Consider the following 16,813-nt stretch of genomic DNA (forward strand, 5'->3'; position numbering starts at 1 on the left):
ACTGAGGCTGTGATCCCTTTCACAGCATCTCATATGTCAGGCCTCTTGAGAATTGTGTATGACCACCTGTTCAGGTTGAACTGTAATGAAATTAAACAATGCCCAGCATGTGACTATTGTTGGGATATTAAAAGTTCTGGGGGAAATTGAAATAAAAATTACTTTTATATACTACCTTTCACGTAATCTGAATGTTCACAAAATAAATGATAAGTTATTCTTGGAGCATAGTCACTTATTTTTATAGGTGAGTATGACAACCAATTTACAGCACGGTCTCACAAAGATCAAATGAGTTAACCTCTCTCAGCTTGTGCCATATTATCTCTGCTTCTATTTAATAAGCAGGTATGGCTTTGTTTTAATGTTTATTGAAAAGATTATATAATGTGGAATTTCAATGGTTGCTGAATTACAGTAACTTAGTTTCTGTGTTCAATTGCATCTGTACATTACAACAAATAATGCTGCCTCACTGTGCCAGGGACCCGGTTCGATTCCCGGCTTGTCTGTGCGGAGTCTGCACTTTCCCCTGTGGGGGTCTGTGTGGGTTTCCTCTGGGTGCTCCAGTTTCCTCCCACAATACGAAAGAAGTGTTGGTTAGAATCATAGAATCCCTACGATGCAGAAGGAGGCCATTCGGCCCATCAAGTCTGCACTGACCACAATCCCACCCAGGCCCTATCCCCATAACCCCATGCATTTACCCTAGCCAGGCCCCCCTGACACTAAGGGGCAATTTAGCATGGTCAATCCACCTGACCTGCACGTCTTTTGGACTGTGGGAGGAAATCGGAGCACCCGGAAGAAACCCACGCAGACACGGGGAGAATGTGCAAACTCCGCACAGACAGTGACCCAAACCGGGAATCGAACCCGGGTCCCTGGCGCTGTGGGGCAGCAGTGCTAACCATTGGCCATGCTAAATTCTCCCTCAGTGTACCCAAACAGGCGCCAGAAAGTTTTTTAAAGTTTATTTATTAGTCACAAGGAAGGCTTACATTAACACTGCAATGAAGTTACTGTGAAATTCCCCTAGTAGCCACAGTCCGGTGCCTGTTTGGGTCAACGCACCTAACCAGCAGGTCTTTCAGAAGCTTAGAGTGTAACGATTAGGGGATTTTCACAGTGATTTCATTGCGGTGTTAATGTAAGCCGGCTTGTGATACTAATAAATAAACTTTAAAACTTTAAATAACTACGACATGGTCTTAAAGGAGGCTTTTTGCCTCTGAAGCTACCTTGGGTCCAGTTCTTGCTTTGTCTTTGAGCTGGCTCTCTCCCAGTAGTCTCAATGCAATCACTGGGCTAACTGAGTGAGTGAAGCGACCTGTCTCCAATCTCTGTGTAACTCCCAGGCTCTGCGGCTAAGTGCTGCTGGCAGTTGCCATGGCCACAAGCGGTTAAAATGCCGCTGCCGTCCATATTTGGTCTTTATTCCCGCCTGGCTGTGACATCAGTTGTTGCGGAGAGCCCGCCTCTCCCTCTCTGCCTGTGATTGACGCGGGGAATTTGGTCCAGTTTGCGGAGGCTGGCGGCGGGAGCAGTGGCAGCAGCGCCGGCGGAGAGAGGCAGCTCAGCATCGGCGCAAGCCCGGCTCTCCCGCACACACACACACCGCCAGCGGCGGCGGGGAGCGCGGCGACCCAGCCGGATTTAGCGGATCCTCAGCCGGGGGAAGCGGCCTCTCGGACCCCCCTGTCCCCAGGGGGCGGCTCTGCTGCTGCCTTTTTGCCGAGGGTTTGGATCAGGGCGGCGAGCTGCCGGATATTTCGCTGCGGTTCCTCGCTCCCCCCCCCCCCCCCCCTTCCTTCCTTCCTCCCTTCTTCCCTCCCCGGGGTTCGCTACCAGGATGGACCCGGGATTGTGTGCCGGGAGGACGGCTCGCCTTCTGCTGCTACTCGCAGCGCTCTTGTCAGGTAGGAAACTCCGCCGAGAGCCGGGCTGGGAGAAGGGGGGGAAGCGGGAGCGGTGCTGCAGCGAGCCAGCACCGGGGCTAGCAGCAATGGGCTGGCTGAAATCTAGCCACTTTGAGAGGTTTCAAACCGGCTCCCAGGCTCCAACCAGGAGCTGGTTAACTCCGGGAGCAACAGCGATGAAATTCCTGGGACAAATATATTTATTGCAATTTCATGTAAATACCAAACAAACACAATGTTCAGCTAAACTCCCCCTTTAGTTTCCATTCTACAATTCCATCTAAAACAAACTAATCGCTACATTTCCAAGCTACCATGACCTGGTCTGAAAAATCTAACATTGAGTTTAGAAACCAAAATAATTCAAATTGTTGAGTCCAGTTGAAGGCATTCTGCTTGTCAGCGACCAGAGATTGATTCTGATGTGGAGACAATCCATCTGGTTGGAGTCCAGCTGCTTCATCCTAAACTTTGCCTGGAGACTTTCTGCCCCTCACTTTGCTCTAAACTCTGCACACTGCTGTCCCTTTTTCTCTGCCCCAGGGAGTCGGGTACCTGCACCAATGCCGCCAGGAACTGGGGGCTGCAAAGGGGGCTCTCTATCTATCTCAGTTTGGGTGTCAGACTCTTGCCAGGATCGAAGCCACATCATTTGTTTCATATCTGAGATTTCCCATTGACTCAAACCCCATCTGAAATCGGTCCACACCAGAATCGAGGCACTTTGCGAAAAGTAGGAATTCAGATCTTAAGTTTCTGTCAGCCCGTGCGAATGTCTGCCTCCCTCCATCTCCACTTTCTCACCCACCGTTTTTCTTTTGTATATGGCGGGGGTTTCATTTTATTTATTTTTTCCCAGATAAAACTGGTGACTAATCTCTTCTCAGCCAGTCTCATTCATTAAATAAATATTAATCAAATATCTATCACCTTGCCTATCTTCTGGTTTTGTGACTTGTCAAAATCAGATATTTGGTCATCCTAATATTTGACCCCATAGCTTTGGTTAGGTGGTTTTGTCAGGGTGCTTGCTTTTTTGTGACCTTTCTCAGCGTTCAGTTTCTGCTCTCTCTCTCTCGATGAAAGCAGTGATCAATTAAACCTTGCGCTGATATTTTGTCTTATTGCTACGTTTGCAAACTGTAATCCTCATTTTTTTCGTGTTATTTGTAATATGTACAAGAAAATTACCCTTTTTTTAATAATGAGAACAGAATTACATGATTGAAAATGCTGTTTGAAGAACCCATTAATATCTGGGATTTGATTTTTTTTCTGGTCGAGATTATTAACTGGCAGCTGTGTTTTTTATAATTGTGCTGGGGTCTCATCTGTGCTGCATGAGTATAACTCAATGGATTGCCAGCGATATGGTTTATGTTGCAAATAGTAGTAGATACATGAAAGAATTGCATTTTTGATTGAATTTTCAGCTTTTGGATCAGTTTATTGGTCTGTTTTCCTTGTCATTTTAAATAAAAATTGAGCTCACAGCCAGAATCTTGAGTGTGTAATCCGTGTGGGTCCTGTTGTGACTTTGGGAAGTTGACAGCTTGTTGGTGTTACACTGTCTGAGACTGAGGTGAAGCTGGAGTTTGACAACAGTGTTTTTTGTTGTGCTGTGAGGTTCAGCATGACCATGGTGGTGTTGTGATTCAATGTAACCGACATCAGGACAAGCAACTGACGTAAACTGCGAGATTTGGGAAAATTCGCACAAGTACAACAAATCCCTTTGCATGACATTCTGACTCTTCGGCCTTCTCCATCACATTTGATTGCAGTAGGCAGGATCGCTGGTGAAGTTGCAGGGTGGGCAGGCGATTTTGAATCTACTGATAAATATTCTGCTTCAGTACAAGATTTACCTTTTAAGTTTTGAAAACTCAGTGGTAATTGCCTGGGGCAAAGGGAATAGAATTCTGCTTTTCCCAGATCCATTAAGATCAGTTGAGAGCAAAGATTTACCACGGTCAGTTATTAAAGGTTTTTCATCGCAGTGTGGTATACTGACTGGGAGAGATGATGTGATAATTCTGTGTTGATATTGTTCCTGCAGAGAGGATTGCCTTAATTATTTTCTCTTGCATAGTTTTTGAAGGATTGGCATGGCATTGACGCAATTAATTAGCAGGCAAAATGAAAAAGAACAAGTTTAATTTGTGAAAAGACTTGGGTAGATGTGTGACCAACCATCAAACATGTAGAGACGTCGCTCTGTAGTCTTGCCCTGATGATTAAGCTGCTGAACGATGAGGAATGTTTGCTTTTTGAGGAGATAAAGGAAAACAGGCTTGTAGGGTCTCCTTGTTGCTGGCTTCACTGATTTATACCCCTTCCCCAATCTCCACACTATCATTGCAGCCTTTTTATAGCTAACTCCTGGTGGGTAATGTGTTTCCTGCAGAATCTGTGATCACATCCACCAACTAGAAATCCCATTTACATAATTATTATAAATTAATTTGAGTTGTATACCACAGTGACTTAAAAGTCCAAGTGTTCTATCTGAAGTAACAATAATTGTATCTTGATGATGCAGCATGTTAACAGTACCATCATTTCAACAGCCAATGTAGGAACAGTGTGTTGGATATATTTATATAATCCTGCTTCCATTTGCAGTCCTGAAGTGAAACAGGCAATCATCATATCCTTAGTACTTGTATTTTTATAAACCTGCATGCATTCTGGAAAGCAGGAGGAGGATAAAAGAAGAGGAGTGGGGATTAACCAATCTTGTAATAGTGACAAAGCTGTTTTGAAAAGTACAGTTCTGCTGAAAAGCCCAAAGAAAATCCTGCCTCCGCCACCCCTTTAATTTCAGCCTGTTCCAGATGGCATTGAAATATCATCAGATGAGTTGAGATCGAATGCAGTTTTGTAAACCGAGTTGTTGATGACTCCAGTCCCATTGAGCCAATTCTCAACCTTTTGTCCTGTGGTCTGATGAGATGTTGAGAGATTCTATTCTGATAGCTCCGGGAGGGGTAATGAATAATTGAGCGTGTGTTAGTTTTTAACAATTTAATTTTCTATCTGGTGTTGGAAAAATACTTTAATTTGTGAAAGGCAGGGGAAGGCGGCACAGAACACAAACCCTCGAAGACAACACCGGAAAGACGGAGGATGAGGGGTGACCTAATAGAGGTGTATAAAATTATGAAAGGCATAGATAGGGTGAACGGTGGGAAGATTTTTCCCAGGTCAGTGGTTACCTTCACGAGTGGTCATAGGTTCAAGGTGAGGGGGGGGAGGTTTAACACGGATATCAGAAGGACGTATTTTACACAGAGGGTGGTGGAGGCCTGGAATGCGCTGCCAGGCAAGGCGGAGGAGGTGGACACACTGGGAACGTTTAAGACTTATCTAGATAGCCACATGAACGGAGTGGGAATGGAGGGATACAAAAGAATGGTCTAGTTTGGACCAGGGAGCGGCGCGGGCCGAAGGGCCTGTTCTTGTGCTGTATTGTTCTTTGTTCTTGTTCTATCTGCTGACATTATTGCTATTTACAAGTATGCGAAGAATATACTGTCCAAGAAATTCTACAGTTAATTTGAGTGACATTGCTCCTGGATAGCTGTGGTTTAGATAAAGCTGCTAAGATGTAATGATCTTGGAATTGCAGAACAGAAGGAAACCATTTGGCCCACTGCGTTTATGAGGCCATTGCTCAAGTGAACTCTGTAGATAAGTGGTCTGGTAGGAAAGTTAAGTTAATTGTAAATGTTTGCCAATTGAGTTCACTTGTATCAGCTTATAAAAAGAAAAGATTGCTATACATTTAATTAACTGGTACACATTGGATGAAAGAAGAACTATATACGTACTAAATGAGCTGATGCAAATTTGTTTTTGATATGGATGGGTCCATTTTCTGTATATTACTGACAAAACTGAAAATGTTAGCAATACTCAGCACTGACAGGTCATCAACTGGGAATTTTACAGCCCCTCCCACCAGCAGGAGTTTCTGGTCCCACTAAAGTCAATGGACTTTTGAATGGCTTATCGTGTTTTATAGCGGTACCCCCACCATGATGGTGTGGTAAAATACCACCTTTCAACTCTGTTCCTCTGTCCACAGATGCTGCCCGACTTGCTGAGCATTTTTTTTTAAGTTTCAGATTTCCAGCATCTGCAGTATTTTGCTTTTGTTTCACTGACTATAATCTATCTTCACTCTTTGTTCACTATCCAGGTCAGTGACAACATGCATTCAGCACAATTCAGTGTGCCATGCTTACTGACAAATAGTGGTACCATAGGAACAAAGGAAACCATTCTCCTTTTTACATCATGCTGGTGTATTGCAGTCATCGACTGACAGTTTTACAGCCTCTGGCTAGTGTGGCTGTAACACTTCAGATCTGCACCCTGTAAATTCCAATGTGCATCAGCTTTTAAGCATCTTTGACATAGGAGAGGTGGAGTAAATCATTCTTTGTACTTGGGTTTAAAGGAAACATCAAGGGATGGCTTGTAATTTGGGTAGTTTTATTTATTTATGATGGCTTTATAAAATTAATGTCATAATTTTTAAAGAATGTTTTCTCTGGATACTGTAGGTAACATTCCCCATATGATAAATAATCTAAATACTTTAGCTCTTTGCAAATGTAGTTTGTGTCCTTTTGCTCAGAGTATGAAAATGTCTAATTGCAAATTTTGCTCACCTTGCTTCTCTGAGCAGTTGATGATTGGACGGTGGGACGGATGCTCAACACAAAGTTCAAATGGACAAGTCACCAATGTAGCAAGTTGGTTGCAGTTAGGAAACATTGTCACTTGCACATCTTTTCTTCAACCAACATTCCATAAAAGCATTATCTAGTCATTTATCTCAATTGCAGACTCTTGTTGTATGTAAATTGGCTGCAGTGTTTCTACCCATTATAACAATCACTACATTTAAAAGCCCTTCACTTGCTGTGAAATGACCCAAGGTTCTTTTTTCCCCATCTATTTTGTATTTTTCTTTTTATGGAATATATTTAAAACAACAAAACGACTAATCTTTTTTCACGTTAACTATTTAAATCCACTCTTTTGCTGCCGATAATTGGATGGATTTCCCATTTCACCAGCATTTGGGCTGTTGGCCACAAAATCCTTTACCCATGTGCAATTGGACTTCAGAATCCTTTTACTATCTGAGTACACTCTGACTTTTGAATAATAGATTTAACCATGTTTTCCAATGCAATGCAGGTGACCTTCAATGTCAAAGCACTTAGGGGAAAAAAACTTAAATTTTTTCTATCTTGTCATTTATATAACTTTCTATTTTAGAGTCTGGCATCATATCACTCTGTTGTTCCCTGTCCTTTGGGAAAAGGCCATTGCACTATAGAAAATACTGAGTCTGAGAGGCACTGCATCATTCCAATTAGTGCAGTTTATTGTAAAGAAGTGGTGTGTAAACAAGCATCCAGGTCAGCAAATGACAAAACTCCATTGTGGCATAAGGAATTCTATCATCTCCCTGGTGAACTACAGTTTGAAACTAAAAACAAATGGTCTCTTCATTATAATCTGCAAAATGTGAGGCTGTGTTTAGCCTTCTGAGGCTTCTAATGCAGGGACAGATAAATTGACACGCAACAGGTATTGAGAGATTATAGGCCTAACTGAGAATGCATGTTAAATACAGTGTGATCACAGGTGCACAGACACCCATGTGATGTATAGAGATCGCTGACGCTGTTGTGGACACACGAGAAAACTCCCACAGAATTAAATAGTAGTTTCCTGAATAGATAGACATGAATGCAGGTACAATTGGACCATGAACATATTTGGGGAAGTTACAAGCCAGTATTATTATGATATTAGCTTGACAAGGCAGATGTTGTTTCCCCTTTGCTGGAGAGTTTAGAACTGGGGATCAAAGGGATTGGCCAGTTAGGAGTGAGACGAGAAAATACCTCCACTTCAAGGGTTCTGAATCTTTGGGATTTTTGAGTCCACATGGCTGTGAATCCTCAGTTATTGAGTATATTCAAGATTGAGATCAATATACAAGAGAATCAAAGGATGTGAGAATAGTGTGGGAGAGTGGAGTTAATATACAAGGTCACCCATGATTGTATAGAATGATGGAACTGGTTCTGGACCGTAGGGTCCACTGTTGCACTGCTTTTTCTGATATGCTTAGCAAATAAAACACGTGGCCATCTGGAATCTTAGCAGCTGATTGAATTTGTCAGCTATGTTGTGAGGTTTTTCTCCAAATGTTTTTTTGTGTAAGTGGGTGTCATGTATATGGGTTTAGCATGTGGCTCTTTACTCAGCAGTTGATTACTGGCATGGCCCGTGTTCCCCATCAGGTAGGATGCTGCATGCAAGCTACTGCAGATCTGTTCTTCTCTTAATCTGATTAAGTGTGATAGCAACTGTTTGGCAGAGTTGGAAGTTTTCTGCTTCTGATGTGGTGGAAGCGTTCACACTTTATTGAAATAGTGGTTTATGATTATACCTGCCCTACTAGTTGAATCAACTTGTCACCTCTGCCACTCCCTCCCTAACAACACTGTGGATGTATGCACACCAGGTGGATTGCAGCAATAAGAAGGTGGCTCACCACCATCTGCCTGAGGACAATTGGGGATGGGCAATAAATGCTGACCTTGCTAACAATGCACATATCCCAAGAACAATTTTTTTAAAGTAAGTGTCCCTTTAAAAGTAAATTGTTGCTGTGCTAGATTGAAGACCTCGTTATGGTGCAAGCGCACAGCTTGGGGCAGAGAGCTGATTTCTCAATTTCACTTATAATAGGAAGCAGTGAAATCAGAGTGTAATGGTCATTAACAGGTCTGCTTCTATAATCATTCAACCTACAGAAGCATCTGTGAGACCACTGATTTGACTAAAGCAGATGGATTACTTTTTGAATGGAAAAAAAAATTAAAGACTTGGAAGGGACAGGCTGTCCATACCCTGTGGTTTCATGGTTGGACATGATGACTAACTCGCCATTCCCAATCACAAAGTGACTAGCTTCCCTGCAGATCTGTTGCAAACCTACTCTATAAATTGTGTGGAAGTTTGAGATGAAATACTTAAAATAATTGAGAGGTTGAGGTCAAGGTCACTATGATTCCAAGCTATCCCCTCAGTTTAACGCTGAGATAAATGGATTTAATTTGTTCCTTGAGCAAAACAAACCTTAACCACTGTAATGGCAATATAAATATTGGCTGTGCATGCAGCTTTTCCCTTTGTCTGGTTGTCTACATGCACTTTTTGCTGGCGATTGCTTGGTTTTGGCCATTTGGATGGATATCTGATACATGTGGAAACATACATCTGGTATGGAGGGCATTAGCTATGAGGAGAGGTTGGAGAAACTTGGTTTGTTCTCACTGGAATGACGGAGGTTGAGGGGAGACTTGATAGAAGTCTACAAGATTATGAGAGGCATGGACAGAGTGGATAGCTTTTTCCCAGGGTGGAAGAGTCAATTACTAGGGGGCATAGGTTTAAGGTGCGAGGGGCAAGGTTTAAAGGAGATATACGAGGCAAGATTTTTACACAGAGGGTGATGGGTACCTGGAACTCGTTGCAGGGGCAGATACAATCGTGAGTTTTAAGGGACATCTGGACAATACATGAATAGGATGGGAATAGAGGGATATGGTCCCTAGGGTAGGGGGTTTTAGTTCAGTCAGGCAGCACGGTCGGTGCAGGCTTGGTGGGTCGAAGGGCCTGTTCCTGTGCTGTAATTTTCTTTGTTCTTTGCACCCTCTTGGTCGATAACACGAGCTTCTCATGGGTAGCATAACTTGCCACAAAATGTGACCGCATTGCCATTATCTCTTGACCACAGCTTGGATCTGCACCACATCCCACAGAATAATGGTTCCACTAGCTAAAGGCATAAAACATCAGCCCCAGCTGCTTGCCTGTCTGTAATTCAATTGTGGTAAGCCCTACCTTCTGTATATAGCTTGTATATTTATGTTCACACCCCTCTTCAGATAATGCTTTCCAGCAGTTGTCACCCCAAGACTGTGTTTGCTCAGAAACTACATGCTGGACATTTGCTAACAGTGACGACAGGATCTGTAGTGAGAAGCGTGTTATACCAGCCACTTCGATGGTACCTGCTTTGGAGAAGGAATGACAGCTAAATTGCAAAACGACATCTTTTATTTATAGAAAACAGTTGCACGTGTGCACTTGTCTGTCTTATGGCTGCTGTGGAAGCTTCTCTGCAATAAAAGGACTAGCTGACATATCAGGTCCCCAAGGTAGAATTAGAAAGCTCTAATCAACAGTGGAAATTGTCTAAAACTGTCTTGCACTGCTCACATTGGCATTATAGTAATGAATGCATGAAACTGTTGTTATTCATTAAAATTAGCCCTCCTGACCCTGAGAATTGATGGAAGGTGGTGGTTAATTATTGAGCTGTTTATTGTTATGGAGTAGTAAATAGCTGTCACATTCCATCTCTGAATAAAGGTAGGAATTGCTAATTTGACTTGTCATTGTACATTAATTATATAATAATAACTAAAGACTAGTGACTTTTATAAACTATTAATTTCAAGTTGCAGGCTGTAATTTAAACCACTTTTTCCAACAGTATTAGATATATGGCAGTGAGTTACGTGTCAAAGTCGACTTGAGGTTTAGTTACAGGATCAGGTGCTCATGATGAGGCTATAGTGCTCAATGCTTTATCAGGAAACATTGGCATAATTATAGACTAGTGTTGGTGGACAAGGCATAATTTACTAGGAGATGAAGATTAACTTTTACTTCCCAATTTAAAGCCATACGTTCTCTCCTTATTTTAATGTAATTTTTATGTAATGGCTTAGTAGTTGAATAGGAAAATGGAGCTCGATTTGGGAATCAGATAGAGCTGGTTAGAACATGAACTGGGAGAGACAAAACTGAGTTGGAAAGTGTCACCTCTAGCAGAAGGAAGCAGCTAATATGACAAGTTTTACATGGGAAATTTCCATAACAAGAATATACTTTGGAAAAAGTTGGAAGTGCATGCAGATGTAAGATTTTTAATATGGGTAACGTTTTTCCATCTGTAAAAGAACATTGTGACTTCTGATGTGTGATGAGCATATGGTCTTATTTTTTAATATACTGTTCATAAAGGATAGTGCAAAACATTTACTGTAACAGCCATTCAGCCCAACAAACCTATGCGCTGTTTGTGTTTGACACAAAGTTCCTTCTACCGTTCATCTAATGCCATCAATGTATCCTATTCCCTTATATATGTATTTATCGATCTTCCTCTTTAAATTCTTAAAGATACTTGACTCAACTATTCCTTGTGGTAGCAAGTTCTACCCTCTGGGTAAAGAATTCCCTCTTGGATTTATATTAATAACTCTCAAGTTCTGGTCTCACCTGAACCTGGAATCATCATCTCTGTGACTACCTGATCAAATCCTTTTATAGTTTGAAGATCACTTTCAGATCATTCTTCAATCTTGTCTTGCCTGGAGAAACAGCCAACCTGTTCAATCTTTCCTGATGCTTCTAGCCTTTCAGTTGCCCATATCCTTCCATACCCATCGTACCCATGTAACTATCTAAATGCTTTTTAAAAGACAAAATTGTACCCGCTTCTGCTACTACCTCTGGCAGCTTGTTCCAGACACTCACCACCCTGTGTGTGAAAAAATTGCCCCTCTGGACACTTTTGTATCTCTCCCCTCTCACCTTAAACCTATGCCCTCTAGTTTTAGACTCTCCTACCTTTGGAGACTATCGAGCTGATCTGTGCCCCTCATTATTTTATAGACCTCTATAAGATCACCCCTCAGCCTCCTATGCTCCAGGGAAAAAAGTCCCAATCTATCCAGCCTCTCCTTATAACTCAATCCATCAAGTCCCGGTAGCATCCTAGTAAATCTTTTCTGCACTCTTTCTAGTTTAATATCCTTTCTATAATAGGGTGACTAGAACTGTATACAGTATTCCAAGTGTGGCCTTACTAATGTCTTGTACAACTTCAACAAGACATCCCAACTCCTGTATTTAATGTTCTGACCGATGAAACCAAGCATGCCGAATGCCTTCTTCACCATTCTGTCCACCTGTGACTCCATTCCACTTTCTTATCTCGCTTACCCTTGGATTCAAGGAAGTCAATCTAATTCAGTCTTAGAAACATTCAGTGCCTGCTTCCCTACTGCTCTTTGGGGGAGAGAGTTCTATGGGCTCACAGCCCTCTGAGAGAACAAAATTCTCATCTCCATCTTAAATGGGAGACCCCTTATTTTTAAACTCTACTCCCATGTTCTAGTCTTTCCCATGAGGGGAAACATCCTCTCAGCATGCACCTTGTTAAATCTCCTCAAAGCCTTGTACGTTTTAATAAGATCGCCGCTCATTCTTCTAAACTCCAATGGACACGGATCCAACCTTGTTCGTTCATTTCAGGGATCAGTCAAGTGAACCTTCTCTGAACTGTTCCTAATGCAGAGATGTCCTTCCTCAAATAGACCAGAACTGTTCATGTGCTCCAAAGTACCGATCTAAAGCTTAAGAACATAAGAAATAGGAGCAGGAGTAGGCCATCTAGCCCCTCGAGCCTGCCCCGCCATTCAATAAGATCATGGCTGATCTGAAGTGGATCAGTTCCACTTACCCGCCTGATCCCCATAACCCCTAATTCCCTTACCGATCAGGAATCCATCTATCCGTGATTTAAACATATTCAACGAGGTAGCCTCCACCACTTCAGTGGGCAGAGAATTCCAGAGATTCACCACCCTCTGAGAGAAGAAGTTCCTCCTCAACTCTGTCCTAAACTGACCCCCCTTTATTTTGAGGCTGTGCCCTCTAGTTCTAGCTTCCTTTCTAAGTGGAAAGAATCTCTCCACCTCTACCCTATCCAGCCCCTTCATTATCTTATAGGTCTCTATAAGATCCCCCCTCAGCCTTCTAAATTCCAACGAGTACAAACCCAATCTGCTCAGTCTCTCCTCATAATCGACACCCCTCATCTCCGGTATCAACCTGGTGAACCTTCTCTGCACTCCCTCCAAGGCCAATATATCCTTCCGCAAATAAGGGGACCAATACTGCACACAGTATTCCAGCTGTGGCCTCACCAATGCCCTGTACAGATGCAGCAAGACATCTCTGCTTTTATATTCTGTCCCCCTCGCGATATAGGCCAACATCCCATTTGCCTTCTTGATCACCTGTTGCACCTGCAGACTGGGTTTTTGCGTCTCATGCACAAGGACCCCCAGGTCCCTTTGCACAGTAGCATGTTGCAATTTTTTTCTATTTAGATAATAATCCAATTTGCTATTATTTCCTCCAAAGTGAATAACCTCGCATTTGTCAACATTATACTCCATCTGCCAGATCCTCGCCTACTCACTCAGCCTGTCCAAATCTCTCTGCAGACCTTCTACGCCCTCCACACGATTCACTTTCCCACTTATCTTTGTGTCATCTGCAAACTTTGTTACCCTACACTCAGTCCCCTCCTCCAGATCGTCTATATAAATGGTAAATAGTTGAGGCCCCAGTACCGATCCCTGCGGCACGCCACTAGTTACCATCTGCCAACCAGAAAAGCACCCATTTATTCCGACTCTCTGCTTCCTGTCGGATAGCTAATCACCAATCCATGCTAACACCCTACCCCCAACTCCGTATGACCCAATCTTCTTCAGCAACCTTTTGTGAGGCACCTTATCAAATGCCTTTTTGGAAATCCAAAAACACGGCATCCACCGGTTCCCCTCCGTCAACCGCACTAGTCACGTCTTCATAAAAATCCAACAAGTTCGTCAAGCACGACTTTCCCCTCATGAATCCATGCTGCGTCTGCTTAATTGAACCATTCTTATCCAGATGGCCTGCTATTTCTTCTTTAATGATGGATTCCAGCATTTTCCCAACTACAGACGTTAAGCTAACCGGCCTGTAGTTACCCGCCTTTTGTCTATTTCCTTTTTTAAACAGCGGCGTAACATTAGCCGTTTTCCAATCCACCGGCACTACCCCAGAATCCAACGAATTTTGATAAATAACCACGAACGCATCCGCTATTACCTCTAACATTTCTTTCAGTACCCTGGGATGCATTCCATCCGGGCCCGGGGACTTGTCCACCTTCAGTCCCGTTAGTCTACCAAGCACTGCCTCCCTGGTAACATTAATTGTATTGAGTACCTCTCCTCCTACCAACTCTCTATCGTTAATATTCGGTAAACTATTTGTGTCTTCCACCATGAAGACTGACACAAAAAAACTTATGTCAAGTTTCAGCCATTTCCTCATTTCCCACTATTAAATCCCCCCTCTCATCCTCCAAGGGTCCAACATTCACTCTTGCCACTCTATTCCTGTTTATATATTTGTAAAAGCTTTTACTATCATTTTTTATATTTCGAGCTAGCCTAGCTTCATAACCTATCTTTCCTTTCTTTATCGCTTCTTTATAGGTTTAACATAACTATATATCCCTCTTTAAATAAACCTGTCTTTGTTGCTCTTATGGTAGTGCTAGATTTAGTGATCTGTGTATGTGTACGCTTAGCTCCCTCTACTTTTTGAAAACTATGTGACCTCGTTATTGTTCTTACCGAAACATATTACCTCTCACTTATCTATACTGAAGCTCATTTGCCATTTATGCACCCATTCAAAAAATTTATTAATGTCGTCTTATGTTTTATCTCAGTCCTCCTTTATAACAACTCATCCAATTTGATGTCATTCATAGATTTTGATATGGTATAAGAGCAGGTGCTTTATGCAGTCTAACACAAAAGGTAATCAGATGAGCTTTTTTCTGTTTCAGTTTAAAGTATAATACAAATTTGCATGTGTGACAGGCATTAACTAGGAAAACCTATTTGCATGTATAATGAAAGCAAAATACCGCAGTTACTGAAGATCTGAAATGAAAACTCAGCATGCCTTCAGTTGGGGGGATAAATTGGAAAGGCTGGGACTCTTCTCCTTGGAGAGAAGAAAGTAGGAGGAGATTTGATAGAGATGTTCAAAATCATGAAGGGACTTGACAAAGTAGATCGGAAGAAACTGTTCCTGTTCCAAGAGGGCAGAGATTTAAAGTGATTTGCAGAAGAAGCTATTGTGATGTGAGAAAAACATTTTCACACAGCAAGTGGTTCAGGTCTGGAATGCATTGCCTAGAGGTGAGGTGGAGAGGGAAGTATTTGAACAGGCTAGACTGCTGATTGTCGATTTAAGGAAGTCCCTGAAAACTGAGGAGAATGTCTGGACAGTAAGAAGTTTAACAACACCAGGTTAAAGTCCAACAGGTTTATTTGGTAGCAAAAGCCACACAAGCTTTCGAAGCTCTAAGCCCCTTCTTCAGGTGAGTGGGAATTCTGTTCACAAACAGAGTTTATAAAGACACAGACTCAATTTACATGAATAATGGTTGGAATGCGAATACTTACAACTAATCAAGTCTTTAAGAAACAAAACAATGGGAGTGGAGAGAGCATCAAGACAGGCTAAAAAGATGTGTATTGTCTCCAGACAAGACAGCCAGTGAAACTCTGCAGGTCCACGCAACTGTGGGCATTACAAATAGTGTGACATGAACCCAATATCCCGGTTGAGGCCGTCCGCGTGTGTGCAGAACTTGGCTATCAGTTTCTGCTCAGCGACTCTGCGCTGTCGTGTGTCGCGAAGGCCGCCTTGGAGAACGCTTACCCGAATATCAGAGGCCGAATGCCCGTGACGGTCACGGGCATTCGGCCTCTGATATTCGGGTAAGCGTTCTCCAAGGCGGCCTTCGCGACACACGACAGCGCAGAGTCGCTGAGCAGAAACTGATAGCCAAGTTCCGCACACACGCGGACGGCCTCAACCGGGATATTGGGTTCATGTCACACTATTTGTAATGCCCACAGTTGCGTGGACCTGCAGAGTTTCACTGGCTGTCTTGTCTGGAGACAATACACATCTTTTTAGCCTGTCTTGATGCTCTCTCCACTCTCATTGTTTTGTTTCTTAAAGACTTGATTAGTTGTAAGTATTCGCATTCCAACCATTATTCATGTAAATTGAGTCTGTGTCTTTATAAACTCTGTTTGTGAACAGAATTCCCACTCACCTGAAGAAGGGGCTTAGAGCTTCGAAAGCTTGTGTGGCTTTTGCTACCAAATAAACCTGTTGGACTTTAACCTGGTGTTGTTAAACTTCTTACTGTGTTTACCCCAGTCCAACGCCGGCATCTCCACATCATGAGAATGTCTGGAGACAGGCATTCAGAGTTACTTTCATATGTATTAATCAAACTCCTATGATATTACTCATAGCTGTTGCAGTCTCTGTAGAAATTGATAACTTTTAAAAACATTCAAACTTTCAGTTACAGTCTAAAAGAATGACGTGACAAGATTTCATATTTTAGAACTTTTATTCTAACAAGCAACTAAAAGCACTATTCACTAAACACTATTTTACTATAAACTACAGAGTTTCTACTTTAAACTTCAGAGGAAACTATATTCCTCTTTTATATTTGGCACTCAGCGCACTCCCCAGTGAACAATAGTCCTTATAGCAAACCGTCAACAGTTGCTCTCAGCTTCCAACGGGCACCTGTATCACTGAGTAGCAACTTTGAATGACTGTCTTCTCAGTATTAAGAGAGTTCCTTAAATCCCCAACCGGCTTTAAAGCTTGTTCTAATGATTTTCCTTCCCCAGGCCAGGAAAAATCTCCCAAAATTTTGAGATGGCTGGAGACTGTCTCCCTCCTGTATCTGGCTGCTGGAGCTCACTAAATCGAGCTGTTGGCTACATTAAAATGTTTGTTGTGATATTAATTAACTTGTAGGGAAGACTGTAATGTGATCTCAAAAAATGGCTTCCTCTTCCCCATGGCAATGTGAAACCTGTTAAACTTGC

At 42.4% G+C, this 16,813-nt stretch overlaps 1 protein-coding gene across 1 annotated transcript in view; it reads left to right on the forward strand.

The window, feature by feature from the left end:
• The first annotated feature begins 1,514 nt into the window (after positions 1 to 1,514).
• The window catches only part of nectin1b (nectin cell adhesion molecule 1b), a 224,407-nt gene continuing 209,108 nt past the window's right edge, over positions 1,515 to 16,813 (forward strand). The window contains exon 1 of the mRNA XM_078199104.1: positions 1,515 to 1,919. Within this exon, the coding sequence (XP_078055230.1) occupies positions 1,853 to 1,919 (67 nt within the window). The 5' untranslated portion in view covers positions 1,515 to 1,852. The remainder of the gene's footprint in view (positions 1,920 to 16,813) is intronic.

This window comes from Mustelus asterias, chromosome 27 (assembly GCF_964213995.1).
Source record: "Mustelus asterias chromosome 27, sMusAst1.hap1.1, whole genome shotgun sequence".
NCBI classification, from domain to species: Eukaryota; Metazoa; Chordata; class Chondrichthyes; order Carcharhiniformes; family Triakidae; genus Mustelus; species Mustelus asterias.